The sequence below is a fragment of the Seriola dumerili genome, unplaced genomic scaffold (assembly GCF_002260705.1).
Source record: "Seriola dumerili isolate Sdu_G_001 unplaced genomic scaffold, Sdu_1.0 BDQW01000003.1, whole genome shotgun sequence".
Lineage (NCBI taxonomy): Eukaryota > Metazoa > Chordata > Actinopteri > Carangiformes > Carangidae > Seriola > Seriola dumerili.
This window is the reverse complement of record NW_019174258.1, coordinates 3,942,409-3,960,603: the sequence shown is the minus strand read 5'-3', so window position 1 is coordinate 3,960,603 and position 18,195 is coordinate 3,942,409. Positions and strand designations below refer to the sequence as shown.

The 18,195-nt window shown below is 39.1% G+C and overlaps 1 protein-coding gene across 1 annotated transcript in view; it reads right to left on the bottom strand.

Annotated features, from left to right (window-relative positions):
* tspan15 (tetraspanin 15) overlaps positions 1–18,195 on the bottom strand; it is a 31,404-nt gene extending 13,209 nt beyond the window's left edge. The window contains exons 1-4 of the mRNA XM_022746000.1: positions 18,031–18,195; positions 9,514–9,699; positions 7,899–7,973; positions 4,357–4,452 (exon numbers count right to left, since the gene is read on the bottom strand). Of these exons, the coding sequence (XP_022601721.1) occupies positions 4,357–4,452; positions 7,899–7,973; positions 9,514–9,699; positions 18,031–18,120 (447 nt within the window). The 5' untranslated portion in view covers positions 18,121–18,195. The remainder of the gene's footprint in view (positions 1–4,356; positions 4,453–7,898; positions 7,974–9,513; positions 9,700–18,030) is intronic.

Genomic DNA, 18,195 nt, shown 5'->3' with positions numbered 1-18,195 from the left:
TGAAAAAAATCTTTCAACAAAAACTGTTGATAAAAGCCATGTCCTCTGACCTTCTCACTGCCTCCAATCCAAGGGTCTAAGGATAGAGGGTGAGGTGTGCTGTGCAGATTGCAAAGCCCTTTGAGGCAAATTTTTGATTTGTGATATTGGGCTATATAAATAAAATGGACTGGCCTTGAGTCAGATCTCTCAGGTCTCAGGTCATGCAGTGGTTTTATAACTGCATAAGTTTGTTGTGTACGCAGTGTAGATGGACTATCTGCTTCTCAGCATTGATAGTTAGATGTCAGGCTTTTATGAATCATGTTGGAGAGTGACAGAAGACCCAACCGGTAGAGGCAGATGGCCACCCACCAGGAGTCCAATTCTGCTCAAGGTTTCTGCCTCTTAAAAGGAAGTTTTTTCCTCGCCACTGTTGCCAAGCGCTTGCAGTTGGTGGGAATTGTTGGATCTCTGTAAATAATATTATATAAGGACTAGACCTGCTCTATTCGGAAAGTACCTTGCGATAACTTCTGTTGTGAATTGGCGCTATACAAATAAAAATTGACTTGACTTGACCACCAAGACTAAGATACGATGAGTCTGTGTGTGTGTTTGTGTGCATGTGTGTAAGGTTTACTAATGTGTTTTGATGTTATGTTTTCTTTCACAAACACACACACACACACACACACACACACACACACACACACACACACGTGTATGTATGTAAAAGGACACCGAGTTCAAATATTAAAATTTACATGGTACAGTTTAAAGTGTGTTTTGTAAATAAAATTGCTTTGGCTTGCTTCGCCAAAATGCCAGTAATGCTGCCTGTGATGAATCAAAAATGAACTTATAAATATGCATGATCACTTTTATGTCAAACAACCACATACCACTGGGGAAATGAAGTCAGTGTCTGTCTGAATGACTGAATAGCTCTGTTGTTTGTGGTGCTGTAAGACTTCTTGATATGAACCACAAAATCCTACTGCGGCAGCTGTGAGAACGCTCATAGCTGTGACTCCAATATAAATAGTGAATAAAAAATGGTCTGAACTATTTGAGCTGCATGGTGGACGGGCGTCTGGAGTTGCTAAGGTTTTCTCTAATGAGAAAAATGAAAAATGGCAGCTTATTGCAATAAAACATTGCAGTACTCAACATTAAGATTAGTGTTATGATTAATTATAATGTAATTATGTGGGGAAAAAGGGCAGTCACTGCCTCCCCCCGTGTTGAAGATACAGACGGCCATTTCTGGTGAAACAAATGTCACATTTCCATTAGAATAGCGAGGCGCAGTGGATATAGAAAGGCCATCTATAAATTAACTCATCTCAGGATATGACATGACCTGCCACTAATCTATAGATTTGTGTGTTGGATCCAAGATGAGATTTTTCTCATTTCCCGTTGTTGCAGACCTGATACAATTTAGGGCTACACGTCCTGTCCAAAGAGCTCACAGGTGGGGGTTGTCACAGGACACACTGGGTTAAAGGGATCAGTAACCATCACGCGTTTCTGAGGCCCAAAGTGATGTCATCAAACCAACAGTCCAAAACAGTCCAACTTACAATCACTGAAGACAAAGACGAGCACCAAATCCTCACAAACGAAAAGCTGGAACCTGAGGATGTTCAACATTTTTGCTTGAAAAAAATGACAACATACTGATTATCAGATTAACTATCAGCAAATCAATTAATCATTTCAGCTCTACACTCATTCATATGAAATGTTATCTGAACACATCTAAAGCCAAACCTGGTCTGAACACATGAGATAACAGTGACAAGTCTGATTCAAACACTGAAATATCTGGCAGGAAATCTGATGGATAAAACAACAGCAGCTGTACAAAAACATCTCACCCCTGATGATAGGATATGATTTGAAATTATATTTTTAGTTTTCACTGAACTTGGTATTTTCCAGGAAAGACTCATGTGACCTGTTCAAATCATAGTTGTCATTCCTAAACTGAAATTCCAAGCACTAGAAAATGTTCTACTGCCTGGAAATAAGGCTGTCAATAACTGACAGGAACACAGAATAACAATACAATAAAACATTAAAACAAAAGTACTTGGTCAGGGAATATGATCTACCTCTTAAAAAGAACAGGGCAAAAACAAAACAAAAAGTGCAGGCTCACTCTGACTGCTCACACACAAACACACCCGAAATATCTATGCAGTCACCAACCCACACACAACAAAGGGATTTTCAGCGCAACAGTAGTAACTGATGTGTCACCATCGTAGTCTATGATCACCATTGTCTGTTTTACTCAACACAAACACACAAGCAAGGCAGAATTCAGACCATTGTCGTCACAAATAAATCCACAACCCCCATTTGGTTGTGGAAACGGCCCCAGTCCGCACAAAGGTTTTCTGATTGTCCAAGTCCTCCGGGAAAACACTTAAATCTCTCCTGCTGCAGGACATTTGAGCACACCATCAGCTTTACACCATGACAGGAAAAATACAGAAATAGCTTTACACCACTGCTGCCAAATGGTTCTCTACCATTACTGAAGCGCTGTTTGTTGTTAACAGAGCGAGCAGATCACAGCACAGGTAAGTTAAGCTCTTCAAAGAGCACATCACAGGATAAACATGAAAAATCTGCCGCCAAAGGAAGCTGGCCTCCGTTTATTTGGACTGATAATGAAGTGGAACAGTTTTTGAAGTGAACAACCGAGGTTAACCGACGCTGTGGAGTCGTGTCAAAATTTAAAATGCCAAAGTCATATTTTGACCGAAACTTTGAACTACACAGCCGTCATGCTCTGAAGTCTCTCCAGCAACAACAACTATTCCTGGCAGCACTGATACGACTGGCACAGAGTCTCTTAATCAACTGAGACATTCATGAATGTCTTAATCTTGCAATAAATGCCCTTAGCGCGGTGAAAACAAGCTCTGAACACATCATTGGCATGATATCACATTATATGTAGAACCTGTTAGCAAACAGTTGCCTAATCAACATTATCATCATGGAGTCATTGTGGTTGGCAACGTGGAGAATTTTAGCACAATATTCACTCTCTTCTAGCTCTTTTTTTGGTCTCCTCCTCCATCCTGAAGGAAATATCTGTGTCTTTAGCTGCTAGATGCTCCACTGTGTTCACCAGTTAGTCGCCAACATTGTGTGTCTGCTGTTAGGTGCCGAGCGGTTTGTGTACAGTGGGTTTTTAGATCTTCTTCAGTGAAAACGGCTGAAAGTCGTGGGCCAGACGGACAAACAATAAGCTTAAACTCAGTATAAAGGACAAGAGGAGCTGCAGATTGTGGTTATAATTGTGTCGGTTCTTCAATTTTCACATTGTCACATTGTTTTCATGTTGACACATTGTTATTATAAAATACTGATTATAGTCACTTTAAGTAAGAGTTTAATGCTAAAATAAAACTCTTCAGAAGTGTGTCAGTGTGGTTTGATCAGATCTGACTCACAACTCTATAACTGTCATCACATTTAGATTTAAATGTTGAACATAGTTCTACAAACCAGTGAGAAAAAACCTCCACAAATACAGAAATCTTTCATGTGAAATGACCATAACAGCCCCAACTTTGACAGAAACAATACTGTGTTCTTGTAGGCCCATTGGTCATAGTAAATAACCAATATGAATGGTGGAATTAAATCGCCTTAGCACACTGGACATTATGGGAAGGCACCTGACGAGTCTGCCAATCTACAAATGTGAGAAAGTTAAGACTTTTGGATTCAAGTATTTAAACGCTGACCAGGTCCCCAGCAGGTGCTTAAGCTTCCATTTGCTTAACCACCAAATTAGCTGCCACACAACCAGCTAAGTAACTACTTCTGAGCCTTCAAGCATCTTGAATATCATTTAATAAAGTCACAATCTCGCTCCGCTGGTGACTGTTGCGCTGGTTACCCACATATTCCCTTATAATACAAGGTGTGAAGCCTGCAGACTGAAGGAGCATTTTTCTTTTCTCTTCTGTTAATGAGAGAGTTTGTTCAGGCTGCTTGTGAATTTCAATGAGTGATCGTTCTCCTGCCCCCAGACCCAGCATCCCCATGTGTTTGACAAAAGTTGGTAATGAGAGCTTCAGCTTTAGGCTGTGTTTGTGGCTGTTTGATGTACTCCGGGAGCAGGTGCACAGTGATGGCTCGGCACAGTTCTCTCATTATTTTGGACACGACTTGCTGTGATCATCTTAGTTCACTCGTTCTTTCTACTCACACAGACCTTAAATCAGCTGTCTGTACTGTCTGCACTGCATTTGCATTATAGCACATTTATAAAGCTAAAACACACCTTTGTGTTGAGTCTTTTGTGGACAGGAATGTTCCTCTGTGTGAGTGACATAACCTTACCTTCCTCTGAACAAAGTCCATGATATTTTTGAAGTCCAGGTCATCATAGTAGTTCACTATGCCCCTTCGGATGTTCTTGTTCAGTAATTCCAGCGTCTATAAGGGGGAAAATAAACAGTTTTGGGTGCGTTAATGATAATGGAGGGCTGTCATGTGACCATGTTCCTTTTGTCAGCGACACAGCTGATCTACCATTAATGTGTCAGACAGGCAGCTCCGCTCTGGAGAGGAAATGCTGTAATTAGTCAAGGTGACTGATCCAATGAACTGGAATATTAAAATATGACAGTCTGACAGCTCACATCTGTCAGTCACAATCTGGTGCAGCAGGGTCACATTAGGTTAATGTATCAATCTATCCACAGACTGAGAATAAATATTTGAAACTTGGAACTCCGCTAAGTATACACTCATGGAGAGGTTTTCATTGAATGTTTTCATTAAGTGAGCCGTTCATTTATTCCACTAATTTCACTTCACTGCACTCTGTTTCTAATGTATTAGTTTTATTTATAGTTTAGGCTTTGGGCTTTTTTTTCCCTCATTCTTGTTCCCACTAATAATAATGAATTGAGACTGCTTCCCTCATGAGAGTCAGAGATTTAAGGGACTGAGCTTTTCATTTAATTTCTTTCTTTCCTTCTCAGAATATATCACGTCTTCACAGTGAATCTATAGGGGCAAGGCAGCCACATTTAAACCACATTACAATGAGCAGATTTATAGACTTGGAGTTCATCTACTGAGGCATTTCCCTGTGAGAAAGATGAAACTGGACCATTATTAAAGAGCTCACTATTAGCTCACATGGCATTATCATCTTAAACATGGTGTTACTGGAAATGAGATAGCAAAGAAAAATCCATCTTTATAAAAATCTACTTATACAACTGAAATATTATTAATATGCACACATTTCTCATTCACTGCTATATTATTTAAATCTCAATGTAAATGAGATAAGTAAAATAAAATAAAAAATGACATCAGTAGCTGAGACTTTATTGTATTTAAAAAAAAACTGCCATTAATAACCTGGAATGAAAAACACATTGTGGATAATTTAGCTTTTCTTTTGTCAAACAGAGACAAATATTAAAATGCATTACATGGCACTGTTAAAAAAGTTAATCGACAACAGGCCATTATTATGTTTAATGTCACAGTCATGTAAATGAGATGATTGAAGAGCATTAAAAAGACACAAACCCAGAAACTCAAGCTGGTCCCCACAGAGCCACATTAAAACATTCATGAATGAGAGAGCGTTTTATCAAGAAAACTGATGCAATGAATATCTCAGTAGAGGACTGTCGGTATCATACCACTTTGCCTCTGGGAATCCCAGGCACATTAGCTGTAATCCTCCACCAATATCTGTTACATAAAACCTCAGTTCTCAAGGAGTGATTTTTGACCCAACAAATTCATTCATAATTTTGATTTTAACCACGAATTTCAACATGTTTTTCATTTTCAGTGTTATTCAGCACACTGTAGTAATTCCTACAGCAACAGCAGCTCTCCTCCTAGTCTGGATGTAAATTTAAAGCCATGTCATGCAGGTGTGAGTAAGAGAGTTATGACAAGAAACTATTTCCTAATTCCACTCTAACAGTCTACTTTGCATTGGGTTTACACCGGTTTGGCCGCTATGTATGTTTTGGCCACTAAAGGCAAAAGCAAGGCAGTTTTATTCATATAGCGCATTCTCATTAGCATACAGTAAGCACAGTTAGTATTTTTCCACTGTGCCAACAGTTAATTCGTAATGTTGTTCGCTATATATAATAAACATATTATACGGTATAAAAATGATCTAATAGTTTTGGTCAGAATTGTATATATTGTATGTGTATGTATTGTAAGTATAAAACAGTGAGTTAAAGCACAGAACACTGTTGTTTCCTTTACATTCAAATTTAAATCAACAAAGGTGGGAGTGTTAAGACTGTATTTGCTATAAATTAATTTTCATAACATTCACCAATGATGCGTTGAATTTTTGTACCATGAGTAAACATGGTCTGAGCCTCTGCTGTGGACACTGTGGGTTTCCAATCATCTCAGCATGGTTACCCTGTTGTTTACTTTGAGGATCCGGTGGAGGTTCACCTAAACTGAAACAAGCTCCTGCCTCCTGCAGCTCTGCATCCTACAGCTTTCTGTTTCTGAAACCATTCCTGCCTTTCAATATTTAAACTGATCCTCTATGAAAAAAAAAAAAAAAAACACAGAAAAATATCTCGATGCTTTTGATGACCAGAGACTTAACGCCGTCACTAAACTTCATGATTAGGATTCACTCTCTGCAACTGCCTTCAAGTTCCTACCATGAAGGGCTTTTAATCTGAGGCAATAGCTAGAATTGTTTGGTGCACATTGATGGCAGATTAATCAGATACAAGTTCATTATAGCACTAGTAGCAAATGAGAGGTTCAAGTCATGTTGTGCGATGGGGATTCACTGGGAGGTGGTCTAGACTCCATGGCTGGTTGCCTCAGTGGCAGAGAAAACACTGCATTTTGAATCATCCTCCTGCAGTGCATCACTGAACAACCACAATGGTTACTATATTCAATTGAGTAATTTCAAACAATGAAAATATCCAATTAATAATGTCCAGTCTTTACATGTCACATTAAGGTCTTTCCTTCAGTCTTCTTTTTTCACAAAAAGTACTGTTCATGATCGCAAACAGAAGCCACTTGCTGAGTCACGACGAAATAAAAACAAGTGATCACACTGTGTTAGCATGCACAGGAACGTAACTGGATTTTATTGCAAGGAGGGAAATGAGATAAAAAAACTGAAGCGCGAGACAAAAGGAGAAACAAAGAAAGGATACGAGAGAAGGATTAGGAACGATGTATTAAAACTGAGAGAGACAGACAAAAGAAAGATTGATACAGCAACACAAAGAAGGGTCAGGGAAGCAGAACATGACATCAACACACTGATATCACACAAATAATAATCCTATCTTCTTTTTGAACAGATTAATTCTGGTTATACTGTCGCAGTAGATTTCCTGACGAGAAATATGAGCAAATAAGGTTTGAGTGTGATGTCAGTGAAGCCTCTGGATATTATACCACTTGCATGGTTTGGCTCATTATTTGTCTACAATACGCCACTTGGTGACTATCAGTTTTGAAAAATGAGAACCATAATGACATTAATATTTTCTTTAACTTCCCACTCAATCATGCTATTGTTTTTATGTAATGGCCGGTCCATATCAGTTTACTGATGTATAAAGCTTTGTTTGTTCTCGTTCCTCCACTGTAAGAGGTACATTATGGATACAGCATATCTGTCCTCTTTCCAGGTCTTCATGGTGGAGCGGCACCTGGAAGTTGCTTGGCTGAAGTATAGAGGGTCTCTTAAGCTGTAGAGATTGTAAAGCCCCTTGAGGCAAATTTGTTATTTGTGATATTAAGCCATATAAATAAAACTAACCTGACTCAGAACCTCACTGACAAATGCTCTGAGGTGGGAGAGTCTAGCAGATTATTGATCAGTACCTCGGACAGCTCACCTGGTTGCGGAACACCAGCGCCAAGATTCCCCCCAGCAGCTCCAGGAACAGACACGCTGCCAGGGTGTACATGAACTGTAATCAATCAGACAACAGAGAGAGGAGGCATTATATACTTACATATTTATCTTTATCTTTATAAGAATGTTTTTTTGGAGTTGCCTTACAATGAAGCAACATCTGAAGAACTGGCCATTGATACTAACTAAGTTATTATGGGACACAATTTTAAATAAGCACTATGTTATACTGCAACTATACACCCACCAAGAATTTTAATGGGAACACGTGTACACCTGCTTGTTGGCCAGTGTGCTTTGTGCAAGGAGTGCAGTGCATAAAATCATACAGATTCAGATCAGGAGCTTCACTTAATGTTCACATCAAACATCAGAATGCGGAAAAAATGTGATCTCAGTGACTTTCTACTGTGGCGTGATTGTTGATGCCAGACAGGCTGGTTTGAGTATTTCTGAAACTGATGATAACCTGGAATTTTCACACATAACAGTCTCTAGCGTTATTACTCAGAATAGTGCGAAGAACAAAAAACATTTGGTGAGCAGCAGTTCTGTGGATGGAAAGAAAGGTTATAACTCAGATAACCACTGTTTACAAACGTGGTGAGCAGGAAAACATCTCAGAATGCACAACACGTTGAACCTTGAACCTTGGACCACGTCAGGTTCCACTCATTGTCAGCCAAGAACAGAGATCTGATGCTGCAGTGAGCACAGGCTCAACAAAACTGGACAGTTGAAGACAGGGAAAAACGTAGCCTGGTGTGATGAATCTGGATTTCTGCTGAGGCTGCAGATGGTAGGGTCAGAATTTAGCATCGACAGGATAGCATCAGTGGTGGTATACTGGTGAGAGGATTGTTTTCTTGGCGCACTTTGGGCCCTTTAATTCCAATCAATCATGGTTTGAATGGTTTAACAGTCGATCTGAGTATTGTTGCTGACCATGTGCATCCCTTTATGACCACAATTTAACCATCTTCTAGTCACTGTTTTCAGCATGATAATGCAACATGTCACAAAGCAAGTTTCAAACTGGTTTCATGAACATGACAATGAGTTCACTGTACTGCAGTGGCCTCCCCCAGTCACCAGATCTGAATCCAGTAGAAAACCTTTGGGACGTGATAGAACAGGAGTTTGGCAGCAGGAATGTGAAAATGAAAAATCTGCAGAAATGAAGATGGACCAGAATCTCAAAGGAATGTCTCCAGCATCTTGTGGAATCAATGCCACAAAGAACTGAGGCAGCTTGAGAGCGAATGGAGACCCTACTGAGTATTAGTACAGCATGTTTCTAATAAAGTGCTTTCCGAGTGTATGTTTATCTATATTTTTTGCAGGTTTTATAGTTTTTTCAAACTGACTCATGGGTACAAATAAAGGTGAAAGTCAACACACTGGTTTATAAGTAAAGCAGCTTTAAGACCAGAAATCACACAATGAATACACAGTGAAAGTACTGCCCTTATGGTGTGCCACTATAAAAAACAAAACAGAAACAAAGAATAAATAGAACATTTACAGACTAAGGATCCTAGCAGGTACTTTATTGTTTAAAAAATACATTTTTTGGCTGTAAGGACAACACTCACCACTTTCAAGAGAGTTAGATTATCCCTGAGTGAAGCCAAGACTCCGATGAATGAAACAATAAACATGATGATTCCCAGGAGGATCAGGATTATAGCTGGGGCCAAAAACACCCCCTCCAGTGTCTTGTAGCGTTGTCTCTCCACCTCAGCATATATGCCAATAGCCAGGATAAATCCACCAATTAACTGGAAACACAAAGGTGAAGTAGATAGCATGGGTCAGTCATCAGCTTGAACATAAGTGGAAACAGGTAGTATTTCTGAATTCATATAATTTCAGTAGCTTTAAATATGACTAAAAGAAGAAAGCATGTGGTGGGCCAAAGACAAAGGCTCAAAATTGTCTCCACACATATACAGTATAGACAAATGAAAAACAGATTATGAATAAAGAAGCATTGGCGGAGGACAGTCATGGTGTCACCAGGTTGCAAGATACAATGACAGAGGCAGGTTCTATAAACAAGTGTTGGGGTTTGGTCAAATCTAAATCCAGTATTAAATCAGCTTCTTCAATTAGAATAATTTTCACATCCCTTACTGATTCTACCCAGCAAACTTAAATAACTAACACAGAACAATCATGTAGTACTTATGTAAATACTTATATGGCTACTGCACATATTATGAGTAATATATATAATGAACAAGAGATGTCGAATACTGGAAAACATGTTTATCTTGTTGCCTTACTGGAATAAATAATGCAATTATTTAAGTGTCATGTGAAGAATCCTGTATAGGTGACAATATGTCATTACTCACTGGCAGTTGTGCCAGTTTTATTATTAATTCCATTATTGTAATGTTTTATAAAACCAAAATAAAGCCACTGCACAACATGCAACAAGGTTGATACAAGCAGCAAGCATGGACAAGACTCAAGGCCTACTCCCTCTGTTGTAGCATGCAGCCAACGAGGTATTTGTTTTGATTGTCTTTATTTTACTTTGTTAAACTGTCATTCCAAAAGCCACACGCTGCGCTTGCTAATGTTTATGTTGAGCTAATATGATTATACTGTGTGTTTTCACGGTACATTTGGTGAGAGATATACTCTATCAGTAGCAAGAAAGCAACTTGTGTCTGCCTGTGCTTCAAGGGAATTATACTAATTATAACCTGCATTTTCATCAGACTGGAGTGGACTGCAGTAACAGACAATTCACTGCTGTTATTGTAAATGACAGCTTTCTTTAATTAGGTTCTCTGAGGCTCTTCAGTTGGGGATACAGTGAATCTACTGGGAACAATGATGTCTAAAGTACACGCGCGCGCGCGCACACACGCACACGCACACACACACACACACACACACACACACACACACATCAGTTTCGGTGTCCTTCTCTCACTCAGTTACTCCACCATAATTCAATAATTAATTCAGGCCTGACTTTAGAATTTTGAAGAACTGTCAATGCTGTGAAGCAGATAATCTGTCTAGACTGTGAAAAGAAACACACATACACACTTCTCTCTATCACTGTCTTTGTGATTATTTCTTTTTCAGTCCTTCAGTGTTCGGTTTTCATGCATCTAACCATGTATTCTTCTATACAGACCTTCATTGATCAGGTTTCTAAAAGGTGGGTACAGAGACTCAGTGTATCACAGAATTACTGACTTGGCTCAGGACTTTCCTCCTGTGAGGCCACCGACTCAGACACTAAAATAATATCTCTGTAACTCAGAAACTTAAAAGGGTCACTGGCTGGCGCTTTGTGTACACCATGAGAACAAGGCGCCATCATACACCCACTACATCAGTCTTCTGAAAATCAATTTATCAACATCACCACTGAAATGTCTTTTCTTCTGTTCAAATGGCATCACATTTTTTCATTTCAACAATTTAGAGGATCTGACAAGCCTCCAATTAAAGGGGCCAAATATAATTTGTCGCATGGCTTTTCTAGTGTTCAAATAGTAGCGTGCACCAATCAACTGCCTGGTTTGTGTTTGTACGACAGAAATAGAAGTGGTCTCAACCAGTACGGTACAGCCATTAATGGATACTAATTGCAGGCTCTCTTCTCAAACATATGTAAACAGGTCAGTCACAAGAGACTCCTCCAAGGGTCCTTAAGAGGTCTGGGCTGCACGGTGAGACATTCAGTTTAAGGCCGCAACTAAAGACTGGAAGAATCCCTCCACTTCAAGCAGCTATACAGCACTAGCTACTAAGTGAAGAATATATCAAATCAATGCTCATTTAAGTAGAAATTAAAGCTGTTAAATTGATGCTTCCTTAAAAGGTCAATTTAATTAACTTATAACAAACCTTCTTGTAAACATAATAATTAAAGAGAATCAAGTTGTTTTTGTTTTTAGCTATAACATTATCGAGACATGAAGATGGTTTTGGTTGTTTATGCTAAGTTTCTGAGATATGACATTTTGATGCTACAAAGGATGTGAGTGGAATTCAACTCACCTCTACACCAGTAGAAAATAAACTCTCAAAAAATTGCAATTATTTCCAGGACTGGGAAATCAGGTAGTAAATGAACCACACATTTTAAAAAGCAAAAAATTATATTCAAGTCCTATCAGAGACTAAAGGAAAAGGTAATATAATCTGGAAACAACTAAATAGTTTGATAAAACTGAAGGCCAGTGTTACCCACAAACATGAATTTACAAATGGGGAAGACATCATCTTTTATCATGTACAAGTTGCTAACAGATTTAATGATTTCTTCATTCAGTCTGTCTAAGAAAACTCCCCTCATATCACTTGCGATTGGGGAAGTTGACCCATCAGTTGTCTGGAAATCTTAACGATCTAAACACCACATCCTCAAAGGATAAAGGCCTACATAACCTAGATACTGTGTTTCTTCAGCATTCTGGTTCAGCCTTTTATTCATCTTATTAATGTTTCCATCAAAACGGGGCTATTCCCGCATGGATGAAAAAATGCTTTGGTAATGCCCATTTTAAAATCCGGGGACGCTGAAGAGATTAGCAACTACAGACCAATTAGTCTTCTTCCAGTCCTGTCTGGAGAAGACTGTCTCAGAACAACTGCTCCATTACTTGAAGACAAACCATAATTTGCACCCTTTACATTTGAGCCTCAGACATAACCATTCCACAGAGTCGGCCACTTGTTTACTATTAGAAAATATAAGACAGTGACTTGATAAAGGAAATGTAGTTAGGTGCAGTGTTCATGGATTTAAAAAGAGGCATTTCATACCATAAATCACAACACAAAACTCTCAATGTGCAATTTGTCATAACGGTCACGGTCATGGTTTGACTCTTATTTAAAAGGTCATGAACAGTGTGTAGAGACTGATAACATCAAGTCTGTTTTTTTACTAAACTGAAACAGGAATCCACCAAGGAACAGACTTAACTCATGATTTACTCTGATTTTCTGTAGCTGAGTTACTACTAAATGTGTTGTAAATTAGCATCCACAATAAACACTATGATACTTGCACTGGATAGCTGTTTTCAGTTTGTCTATATATGAATATTGAATCTGTCCCTGTTAAATAATAATAATAATAATAATTAAGACACAGACACAGCTCAATCACTTTGAAGCTCAATTGATCACTGATGAAAGTGTCCACTGAAACAATGCAGTTACCGGCAACAAAAATATATAAGCCAGCAGTAATATGCTAAAATGCAAGAATACATTTACATACAACTTCATTGTACTAGTCGTTACTACTGTTATTGTTGATCGTGACACAGACTAGAGAGCTACAATGTGCTACGAGCAAATCTAAAATTAAGAAGGCAACTTGCATAGATTCAATTACTGGCAAATTGCACAAGGGCACATGCAGATCTGTAATGTGAGCAGGCCACTGATGTAGTAACTGGCCAAATACCAATGACCCATTTATAGTGACATCAATTATTTTGTTGTCCTTTATGTATGTACCCAACCTTTATGTAAGGGTCAAGTGAGTGTGCGTCCTTGCAATGTTCTGCAGCACATGTACATTTTACATTTACCTGTAGGCTGCCAAACACAATAAACACAATACAGTTTTTCACTAAAACTGGAGCTTCTGCTGCACAAGGAACCAGAGGAAGACACCCTGTATTTAAAAAAAAAAAAAAAAAAAAAAGACTTTTTAAAACTTCAGGTTTGTTTTTGTAGCACAGGCCAGCCAATTTCACGAGACACAGCTATTGAACCATTTTAAACAATTTTCAGTGGTTTTACAGTTGATTACATTTTTGTTTGTCTTCACACTACACACTTGCTGAGATGGTTATTACCCCACACCAGCAGTCAGTCAACAGAAAAACTGTTAAAAGGTGGGGGCAACCTTTTTGATTCAGAGTCTCAAAACACACACGCACACACACGCACGCACACATGCACATACACATGCACGTACACTCACAGCATGTTGCTACTGAATACTGCTCATTCTTTGACACATTTTTTGCTAATTGCTGTCAGCCTCCCCACAATCTATCTTCAGCCTTTCCAAATTAAGATGGACAACATGTCAGAGAAGAGGAGGAAGCAAAGGAAGGAGGGAAGGAAAGAAAATTAGTACTCATCGCTGTGTTCTGAAGGTCCGAGCACTGTTTATACTCCACCGTGATGTCTTCTCCTTACATGTCCCTGCTTGCTGTCTGTTATGGTATTTTGCTGCTGGCTGGTCACCCACCCACCCTGAAACTCACTTCCATTCAGCTGACAGCATTTTAAACAGAGCAACTTTAAATTTCTGCCAACAATAAAATGTCAACATTCAGGAGTGATATATCTGTACAAAGAGTCTTGATGGTTTGTGAATCACTCATGGTTCATGCAAACAAATCTTAACTAAAATAGCTGTGATAATATAATAGCACAGGCAGTACTGTGTTTATCCTCATGCACTTAGCAGCAGATGACTTAGTGAAAATATCAGGGCATTAGTCCAAGGTTAAGTTGGATTATAAAATCTATTACACTCTGCTAAAACAACCTCATGGTCCTATCAGTGCACTTGACTAACTGCTCTATGGGGGCATAACTCAAAGGCTGAAACTCAAATGTAGCTTTGAAACCAGGATAAGCTGCAGACAGACGTCTAAAAAAACAATTCATAAATTCAGTGGTCAAAAGTCAAAGAGTGACATTAAGCTGGTAAGTCCCAAAGTGTGAAGGTGTTTCCGTGTGTTATCTGTATGAACCAGTGTTAAATAAACCTTCACTGGGTAAATACAAGTTAAGAAAGGCAGATAACCTCATGCAGCAGACTGGAGTGAAGAGAACAAGACGTTCAGAGCTGGGATCACAGTTAGGATCGTTATCTTAAAAAAAAACAAAAAAAAACAACTTCTGTTGTTTTAGAATTACTCTGACATTAAACTGACAAGAATAAACAGATTATTACAGTTAACAATCATAACTGACAACTGACAGAAATCCTTTTACATACCTCCAATGACGTCCCAGTAATTAAAATAATAACCTCTGCCTAGCAAATGCTCTGTTTGCATTATGTCTCTACTGTTGTGGAATAACAATTTACCTCAGAGCGGCTTCCAAAGACTGTAAGACGCCCGCAGTATTCTCGCCCACATGTTTTGGTTTTGGTTTTAGTCTTTGTCAACCGGAACATCTTTGATCACACACAATAAAGCTAGATCACATTAAGCTATTGTCCTTTCATGACTCAAATCATTTTCCACAGTGAGCACAAAATAACTCACCATCTCCTGTGCATTGTTCCTGCAAAGTATGCTACTTTGCTTGGCTGTTGACAGCCTCAGCAGCTGATCTCCACTACACGGATATCCTGTCCTCTGGGACACCGAGTCAATGCGAAGAACAAGTCATTGAAAAAAACCTGAAAACGAGACAGCTGAGCCAATAATATTCTTCAATAATCTTTTAAATGTTTAAAAGACCAGTAAAGATATGAGAAAGCAAAGGTCTGAGGTCAAAAATGCGCCATGGAAATTTGTTTGGGCAACTTCCTAATAAATCACCATCAGAATACTTGGCCAATGCTTCTCTGCAATGCTGCCAATAACTCTGCCTGTTGTTGTATCATAGTCCATAGTTGTATCAGCATTTGTTGTTTCCATCATGACAAGAAATGTGGAAGTGTCACTGAGAGCACCATGCAGCCAGCTAAAAATAAGTCCCACACACCTGCTTCATGAAACGTTTTGGCAGGATCTCTGTTGTGGCCCGTTATAATACACCGACACCACTTTTAGCGCTCAGTGTGCGACCATTTTCCTACAGGATGTGACAATATGACCTAAACAACTCCTTGTTCTCGACAGTATCATCCTGCACCACATTCCTCAGGAACAGTGTGCTATTAGAATACCTCTTTAATACGACTGAATCAACAAGCTGTCGCAGCAAAGTAAATATAACTTCTTAATCCGTTTCACCGCCTTCTATCAAGGCAGCATTCATTCTACATAATACACCCATTACCGACTCCTTCACCTCTCTCTGCCACACTATCCCACTATGCCACTATCCCTCTCTCTCTCTCTCTCTCTCTCTGTAAATAAGCATTTCAGAAAAAAGTGATTTTCTTCGTGCACCAAGTGTCGTCTCAATCAGCCATCTGTCTGCACAAATATACAATCTGTCATGTTGTCTATGAGAGGGAGCGGTTGTGGGGTTTGGCTAGGCTGCACAAAATCTTTATTCTTAAAAACACTGACATAATGTAAGCCATCAGAACAACTTGTTTTAGTGAGATCAAAGTTGTTTCAAGGCAAAAAAATTAAGTGAAATTATTATCATTAAGGCCTCCCATCCTTGTTTTGACAAATCACTGCATCTTCAGAACATATTTAAGCACATTGGACAAAGACTCAGACAAACCGTCCATTGCAGCTGAATATGATTCGTAGAATCAATAGACTCAAATATACTGTTTATACCCTATTAGGTATCACGTCTTCTGCTAAGATGATGTATGTTTTTAGTTTCCTTTTTCCCCAATTCATCTAGGAAGTACATAGGTAGGACAAAAAGTGCTCTTCTGCCAAGACTTCACTTGTCATCTCGACTGAAAACACTGTCTTAGAGATAAAATGTAGCCCCTTATTCCTGTGTAGGTGTTTGTATTTCTGTCACACAGACTCCTAATTTCTCCTTGAAGAAAGACACAGCATATTTATCCTAACTGTGGCTTCTGTGGCCTTTCATGGTCCTCGGTCCCTGTACATCTGCCCACTGTCCCTGTGAGTAATCTAGGCATGCGGAGGCAGCACAAAGCCATCAGTTACCCTCCCTGAGCTGTTTGATCAACAGATCCATTCATATTCTTAGTGACCTTGCTCTGTTCATATACAGTATATTTCTATAAGCAGTTATTGACAACTTTAGAGAAAATTACTATAATAAAGGCCCAAAACAATCAATTACGTGGAAATTAATGGTTTGAACAATTAGGCCAGGCTTTCAGTAACTTATTTACAAAACAGTGGCACTTGAATCATGCATTATTATCATTTCACGTGTGTGAGAGACTCCTATTTCGTCTGATCTAAAAGACACAGCAATGAGTCCCGAATCAGATGATGGGCCTTTTTTTGGCAGCTCTTTCATTTTCATTAAAAATTACATCAAGCACCTGTAGACTGTGGCTTCAACTATTCTAGAGCAAGTGGATGAGCTAAGACGACAGTGCAGGTCTATCAAATGATGGATGTACTGTTTATTACCAGGGACAAGGAGCTGTCTGCCAATAGTATTTGTCTTGCATTTATACTTAGTCCTATCTATTTAAATTTTAGTGTTGCCTTCCTTGTTTAAATTGCACTCAACTACACACTACTTCCACTCTAGTATGTTAATGTTGTTTGTCTACTTCTGTATAAAAATTAAGTATATTCTCAGAAATATATTTGAAAACTTTACAAAGATATGCTAATACCTAACTCTAGGCTACCACACACGAAGAATTATATTTGTAAGTAGCCTAAAAGGACGAACCATTACTTGACCAACTTTGTCATTTCAAGCAGTAAAATGCTGTCCCTTTATTTCATTTTCATTTCCTGAAATCACTTTGCTGGTCTGTCAGGTGGTGGCCCACACATGACTCGGGTACAGTTTGGGGTTTTTCTTATAGCCTGAATCTGTTGATCCTCTTTCTTCTTTTTATCTTTTCTCTCCTCTCTCTATGTACTTACACAGTGTCTATATAAGTCAGATAAGAGTAGGGTAAAGGTGCACAGAGGAGGGTGTGGCTACCTTGGAGCAGGCAGACGGTTATGTTGTATGATTCAACCTTGCAAAATAACATTACAGCAACAGGTACAACACCTGTCGCTTCAAAGCTGTGGAGCACAAAACTCAAAGCTGTAATTTCAAAAGGAGACCAAGTCTTGGCACGATCTTTCCCTTGCCACAACAAGGTCTACTCGTATTTTCCCTATGGAGCTAAACAGCACAAGCTGTCCCTGAAACACACACACCCTGTCTGTCTCACCTCCTCCAGCCGGGATCTGTCCCAACAAAGCGAACGCTCCTCTTTAACAAAAGATAACCATGGCAGTACTCACCCACCAGCTGATGGCATAGGAGAACAGGAGGAACTTGAGACAAATGTAGGAAAACCTGTGACAGTATCGGATCTCGTTGTTGTTGGACATCGTGTCTGCCTGAGGGACAGTTAACTTCCGCGGCTTACTGCGCTGCTGTTGACAGCACACTTCCGCGTTGTCTTC